The 7,526-nt window shown below is 40.4% G+C and overlaps 1 protein-coding gene across 3 annotated transcripts; it reads right to left on the bottom strand.

The window, feature by feature from the left end:
* Nucleotides 1-1,709: 1,709 nt before the first annotated feature.
* On the bottom strand, nt 1,710-5,215 carry hyal1 (hyaluronidase 1). Of its 3 annotated transcripts, none has more exons than XM_078947041.1 (4): nt 5,116-5,215; nt 3,679-4,570; nt 3,508-3,597; nt 1,710-2,050 (listed from the first exon to the last, which is right to left on the bottom strand). In XM_078947041.1, exons 2-4 carry the CDS (start codon nt 4,567-4,569, stop codon nt 1,724-1,726), a joined length of 1,308 nt encoding a protein of 435 aa, XP_078803167.1. In that variant the 5' UTR covers nt 4,570; nt 5,116-5,215; the 3' UTR covers nt 1,710-1,723. The 3 variants fall into 3 exon arrangements, with proteins under 3 accessions (XP_078803167.1, XP_004068670.1, XP_011473093.1); XM_004068622.5 differs by having other exon boundaries at nt 5,014-5,154; XM_011474791.4 differs by having other exon boundaries at nt 4,826-5,126.
* Nucleotides 5,216-7,526: the final 2,311 nt, after the last annotated feature.

The following is a 7,526-nucleotide window of genomic DNA, read 5'->3' on the forward strand; positions in this document are numbered from 1 at the left end:
TACTACAGCTTCTCAATGGTGTCAACCAGAATTAGTAGTAGGTGTGCCTTCTGACTTGCATAATTTCTCAAACCATGAAGGAAAAATCGAGTCCTCTAATGAGGAATACATTCCAAGAGTCAGACCTTCCAAGGCCATTTTTCTTAATGGTCTTGATTTTTTGCTGTTTACATGGTTCTGCTTAACATTCCTCCCATCAAGTTACTCCTGACTCTAATCTCTCTTTCAACAGGGTGAAGCATCAAAACATCCTTCAACTGGTTGATGCATTTGAAACTAAGAAAGAGTACTTCATTTTCCTGGAGCTGTAGGTCACATTGGTTGGTGCTTCTGTCATCCATTTCATTTGGATGGTAAAAGGTCCCAATGCAACGTAAAGCTTTTACTTTAGGTCCATTACTTCCCAAACTGAATTCCTTGAAAAGGAAAAACCTGGACAACTCCTATAGGAAGGAATTACAGAAACGAGAAATGACCTAAAAGGTCTTCAAAGAGGACTTTCTGTTACCCTCCCTGAAGGAAACACTGCAGACTCCTTTGGAAAACTGAAACTCTGCTTAGGACAAGCTGAGACAAACATTTTAGTTTAAACGAACTTTTTCCACAAATAAAGTAGCTAAGATCAATGTTCTTATTTACTAGGCGTTTTCTTTTTTACTCTTTTTTTTAAGCTTGTCACAATTTTTGCTTCACATCTTTGACGATTTCTTTTGAAACTAAACTCCAGAGAACTTTGAATCCAGCACGTTTCCACGACAACGATCTGCTTTTTTTTTTTTTTTTTTTTTGCCTGTACAAACCCAGCTGACCACCAGCCCTTCAGTAAGTACCACAAGAGGCTGACCGTTCTCCTAAACCCCGAGCCAAAGCTGCTGCTCCTGCTGCTGCCTCAGGAGAACCACCTTTGTCTGGTGAGCTTCCACTCCTCTCAGCCCACCTGTAGCGGTTTGATGATGTCATGATGACAGCCAACTGGATGGATCCAAACTCATGTCTTGAACAGTTTCACCTCATTTTCACTTTCTCTAGATATTCCTCTTGATCTGTTCTGACAAATTACTTTGTTCATCCACACACCTTCATGCACACACACCCACACAGTATTCAATTAACGTGTTTATATTTTCCCGCCATCTCCTCGTTTTATATTTTCACCTTGTTCTTTCTTTGAGAAGAGAATTTACTTCCTGAACTGTTGAGATTGATCGTGAAAATCATTCTTTGAATCAATTTTTAGATAAAAATTAATACATCCTCATTAATGAGTAATGCTTTCTCCCTCTAAAGAGACAAAATCAAATTCCTCATGGAATTGGACCCCTTACACGATTCATATATCCCTTGTGCTATCTTGTGGGGTCCAAATGACCCCACCCTTACATTGATGTGTTCTCCCTACCATGACAAAGGTGGATAAAGGTGGAAAGATTTCATGTAATCCATGGACACCAGTGAAGATCACAAATCATTGAAGAAAAAAGGTTCAGAGCACTGTACAGTGGGTCTAGATGACCCCACTCCCAACGTGCCTCCAAGGCACGTTAATGTTGGGAGTGGGGTCATCTGGACCCTACAAGACAGCACAAGGGTTAAGGAACAGCTTTGATAAACCAACCATCAGGGTAAACCATGGTTGCATTGCTGTCCACTAATATTGTCACAAATTTTAAAAAATTTCAAAAATTCAACAAAACAAAAAAAGAAACGAACAAGGGGAAAAAATTTATTCCTGAAGTGGCTTTGAGCAGTTGTCACCACTCCATCCAGGGAAGCACATACACTGAAACTTGGATTTCATTTCTTGGACCGTGCGTGCCGACATCTCTCCTAAAACAGTGTAGTTTCTCCTCCCTCCGGGTCCCTTCCTCGATATCAACTTCCACGCAGCAGGACTGAGGTGTAGATACGCCCTGGGTTTGGGGTCTTTCCTCTGACATCGACCGTGGGAGGAGCACACGGTCTGACTGCACAGAACAGCAGCTGAGGTCACGTTGACCAGGTAGGAGCCCAGAACCTCATCGATGTAGGATTTGACTGCTTCACAAGTAGCCTGGAAACAGGAACCAGAAAATCCCAACTATACTTCAGGGACCACTTTTGCCTTCACGTCTTTTCCAGCTCTTCAGCGATTCATTCCATTGATACTAACCATTTACAGATATTCATCCTAGAAGTGGCCCTGACACTCATTAGTCCTCAGCCTCAATATTTTAAACAACTTCAGGGTGGGGATTGAGATTAAAACCCTTTAATCTCTCTTTTAATCCCAAACTAGGGCCCACTACATTCACTTTCTGATGTATGTAAATTTTACAAATTTTTTTTAATCAACAGGTACCAAATAGATCATATTCAATTAGCAGGCAAACAAATGCAGACACTCACATACTACCTATATATTTGCATTAGAAATGTATACACTTCAAACTGAACAATTTATTAGGGAATATCTAAAAAAAATAAAAAAAATATCAGTATTTTTTTTTTATTCTCTTAGCAAAATCTAAGCAAACAAAACCAGATATGCTCAAAACATGAGAGTAAAATCTGAAGACTGCAAAAAATGAATTGCTAAAAAAGTAAAGACCTTTGTTTCAAGAACTATGGTCTTTTTTTGTGTCTTGCAACAAAAAAATATAAAAAAGGTTTTTCAACATTAATCTTTGTTTAAGAAAACATGTCTCAGTGAACAGATTTTATTTGTGAAATAAAACAATTTTACTTACCCCATTGACAGATTTATTGCCAATTTTAAAGAATATTCAAATTTTGGGAATTTTTGAATTATTTGTTGGGAGCCTATTTCTGCACCTAAAGATGTTTTTTTATTGGTTTTGAAAAATCATTCAAAGTACTAAATCCACACGTTGTTGTTGTCTGAGATGTTTTTTTTTTTTTTTTAATTGTTGCGAATCAGGAATCAGGAACAGACTAAAAATTGTCATTGGAAAAAGCTTGTAGCAGTGACGTATTCGCTATAATCAGCAGCACACAAGCTTTCTGCTCCGCTTCATTCTGATGCCTCCTCTTGCAGACAAATAGATCGAGGCAAGACTTTGTTTTCCTCGTCTGAGCTAAAATCTGGATCAAAACTGTATGACTGGATAGCTCCATCATTGTTCGTCATTTTTGCTGCACCAGTAATGTTAGTTTGGGGTTTTGAGGGGCTGTCGGCTAGCAGAAGACCTTGTAAACAGATGGATGATGGGAAATGGGGATGGGCTTACTCCGCACCAACAGTTCCGCCCAAAAATCAGAGGTGAATTTCCAATGAACTCCTGCCTTTCTGCCCAAAATATATCCTAGAAAATGACAGGTTCTTTAATTTTGCCTAAAAATTTCATAATCATAATCAAAAGACCCCTGGGAACACATTAACAGTAGATCAAAAGTTGATCAGAGTGGGACTTTAAAAAGGTATTTGAAAGTTCCAGGTTCCAGTTTAAGGAATCTTCATATTTCTCAGTCGCACTAAATTCCATAATTGGACTACGTCTCCGTTTGTACCTTCGACTTGGAAAAGATGCCGTCCCCCCAGAGCACCACCCCAGCAGATCCCAAAGCAGCACTCTCCCCAACCGTGTAGATCAGGTGCTCCTGTAGGACAAAAAAAAAAGGAGAAATGGATCACTCCAGCTTTTCAATACCAACAACTGGCTCTAAAAATCCACCACTCGCCAGAGAGAGGAAGTCCAGTGTGTAGGTGTAGACGATGCGAGCGTAAGGGAACACGGGCAGACCGGCAGGAGGAACCCCTGCTGCAGCTCTCAGGGCCTCCTGCACCCGGTGGTAAGTGTAGAGGAGCACCTCTCCTCCGAGGCCCCGCATCTCAACACTGAGGTAGATGTCCGGATACAAAGCGGAGGAGGCGTTCCACAGCCAGGACAGCTGGTCATTCCTTTTCATCTCCACAGCCGGGCACTCCCCCGTATAGTTGGTGCTTTTGAAGGAGTTGTAGCAGTTGGGGAATCCATAATAACCCCACAGACCGTTTGGTCTTAGTGTCTTCCCCAGTTTCACGGTTTCCTCCATGAATTTCCTTCCAGCTTCCATGAACTCCAGCCGGGCTGCAGCATTTACCTGTGCGGGACTCCAGTCTGGATGTCTGGCTCTCACCAGTGCTTCTGACCCCTCCCAGTACACCTGTTTGCTGTCCCAGTTTCTCTCCCACACAGGCCTCCAGCTCTCCCAGTCCACCACAGCCAGCCCCTGGAAAGCGCCGTCAGGGATGAAGGTGCTGATGTTGGAGCGGGTGGCTCTAAGGTGCTCATCGAGGCTGCAATTTTGGGGCAGCCCTCCATTGATAGGATCACCCTGAACAGAGTATCTGGGGTAAAGACCGAGCTTTTCTGCATAGAAAATAGTGATGTTTCCCCCCATGAAAGTCTGGTTCTGGTTCAAGACGATGCTAAACATCCCCAAGTCGAGGTCAACGCCATACTGAGAGAGGCAGCTGGCGGTCGGGGCGTTCCACACAGTGAGAAAAGGAGACCAGGAAAAAGAGGAAGATGATGATGATGATGCAAACTGCAGTTTAGACAAGAGGACGACGAGCCAGAAAGACCACATCCTGCAAAGGAAGAGCAGAATGTCAACCATCCTTCAGAAAAAAGGGAAGCAGTATACTTAAAGTTTACTTTGATATACTATTGTGAACTTAAAATGTTCCAATGTAGTCTGAAGAAGTACTCAGTATACTTACATTACATGTACATGCTGTATACTTGCTATACTTGTACTAAAGTAGCTTCTACTTTAAAAACAAAGTCTTACTTTTTGATAAAGAATGTTTTAAATTGGGAGTTGAAAAAAATAGAAGTCTTACTTATTAAACCTCTCCTCTAGTGTCCAGCTGAAGAAAAATAGTATTTTGATCCTTTTTTTTAGTTTTGAAAAGTCTGCATTAAACTGAAATGGGCTTCACTGATTTGGTATTAATTGTTTTATTTGCTTCTTTAAGCAACAAATTCTTCAAAAATAAGAGCTAGCTCGGTCTGGGAAATGCTGACCTACCTGGTTTGGAATTTTAGTTGTGAAAAATAAAGAGTCAAAGTCAAACTAACAGTGGAAGAAAAAGAACGACATGAAAAGCGAACCAGGCTGGCATTACTTCACCATCTTGTGACAACCAATGGGAGGAGACTTGATAATCACGTGACACCGCTTTAAAGTGACAGGCAGGTAAAATCGTCTCCAATCTGCTCTTCTGAAGCGCTTCAACGTTTCTAAACGCACCAAACGGCTTATTTTAACGATGTTGCACATCTACAGTCAGGACCATAAATATTTGGACATAGACACATTCTTTTTATTATGTTTCTGTACATTACCACACTGAATTTTAAATAAAACAACTCAGATGCCATTGAAGTGCAGACTTTCAGCTTTTATTCCATGGGTTGAACAAAAAGATTGCATAAAAATGTGAAAAACTAAAGCATTTTTTAAATACAATCCCTTCATTTCATGGGCTTGTAATTGGGTTAAGATCAGGTGACTGACTTGGCCATTCAAGAATATTCCACTTCTTTGCTTTAATAAACTCCTGAGTTGCTTTGGCTGTATGTTTTGGGTCGTTGTCCATTTGTATAATCAAACGCCGCCCAATCAGTTTGGCTGCATTCACCTGGATCTGCACAGACAGTCTGTCTCTGAACACCTCAGAATTCATTGGGCTGCTTCTGTCCTCTGTCACGTCATCAATAAACACTAGTGTCCCAGTGCCAGTAGCAGCCATGCACGCCCAGACCATCACACTGCCTCCACAGTGTTTTACTGATGATGTAGTGTGCTTTGGATCAGGAGCTTCTCCACGCCTTCTCCAGACTTTTCTCTTGCCATCATTCTGGTAGAGGTTGATTTTGGCTTCATCTGTCCAAAGAATGTTTTTCCAGAACTGTGCTGGCTTTTTTAGATGCTTTTTAGCAAAGTCCAATCTAGCCTTCCTACACTTGAGTTTTATGTGTGGCTTGCATCTTGCAGTGTACCCTCTGTATCTACTTTCATGGAGTTTTCTTTTTATGGTAGACTTGGATATTGATACGCCTTTCTCCTGGAGAGTGTTGTTCACTTGGTTGGCTGTTGTGAACGGGTTCCTCTTCACCATGGAAATGATTCTGCAATCATCCACCACTGTTGTCTTCCGTGGACGTCCAGGTCTTTTTGCGTTGCTGAGTTCACCAGTGCTTTCTTTCTTTCTCAGGATGTACCACACTGTTGATTTTGCCACTCCTAATACTGTAGAAATTTCTGGCATGGTTTTTTTCTGTTTTCTCAGCTTAATGAAGGCTCCTTTCACCTGCATGGAGAGCTCCTTTGACCGCATGTTGTCTGTTCACAGCAAAATCTTCCAAATGCAAGCACGAGTCCTCTAATCAACTCCAGGCCTTTTATCTGCTTCACTCATAATGACATAACAAGCACACACCTGCCCATGAAATAGCATGGAAGTCAATTGTCCAATTACTTACGAGCCCATGAAATGAAGGGATTGTGTTTAAAAAAATGCTTTAGTTTTTATCATTTTTATGCAATCTTTTTGTTCAACCCATGGAATAAAAGCTGAAAGTCTGCACTTCAATGGCATCTGAGTTGTTTTGTTTAAAATTCAGTGTGGTAATGTACAGAAACTAAATTAGAAAGAATGTGTCTCTGTCCAAATTTATATGGTCCTGACTATAAATCACGAAGGTTTATGTCTTGCAAAAGTTTCCTGTAACAAGCAGAGAATTTCACTGTCATCAATGCCACTCCCAGGGGATTATTTCAATTTTGTCATTTTAACTCATTACCTCCCATCTTCAAAATCAAGAAGTACTCAAAACAAAACCCTCTTTTGCAGATTAACGGAACTGAAATCCTAAATAGAAAACGCAAGAATAAATATGTAACTGATGCTGTCTGTGAAAAAAGATTTTGGATTTTATGACAAGAGCCTGCAGGCCATTGGACATTTTAAAACAGGCCGCACTTGGCCCACAGGCCGGACCTTGATATGTCTGTCCTACAACTAGGAAAACATCAAAGTTTTTGAATATCAAAAACTGCAACTTTTGCAGCCGAAAACATTATTCTGATGGGTTACTACTTATTCTTTATTCAGGATTACTGTAATACAGGAAATACAGTGAATCTACTGCTACCACAAACCAAAATTTACCTTCATACATGTGGAGAAAGTAAAGTACTTGCTATATTTTTAGAGAATTCAATTAATATAACAGAACAAATAAATGAATTAGCTCACTCAAGGCCAACAAACCTGGTGCAACTACCTGTTAATGAAGAATAACTGTTTATATATAATTTTCTTTTTTTCCAATTCCTCTTTTTGGGTGTTCCTCATTGTTTGTGTTCTAAATTTTGTAAAGTGGTATAAAGGACTTGTTTCCACTGTCTGTAATTGTTTTCATGTTCAATAAAGTTGCTAAACCTCCATAGAGAGCTCAGCATCTCTACTAACATTTACATAAAATCAACTGTGGAGCAAACCAAATAAGTAAATAAACATAAGGGGGAAAAAAGTA

The sequence above is a fragment of the Oryzias latipes genome, chromosome 5 (genome assembly GCF_053564925.1).
Source record: "Oryzias latipes strain Hd-rR chromosome 5, Olatipes_Hd-rR_3.1".
In the NCBI taxonomy this organism is placed as follows: Eukaryota; Metazoa; Chordata; class Actinopteri; order Beloniformes; family Adrianichthyidae; genus Oryzias; species Oryzias latipes.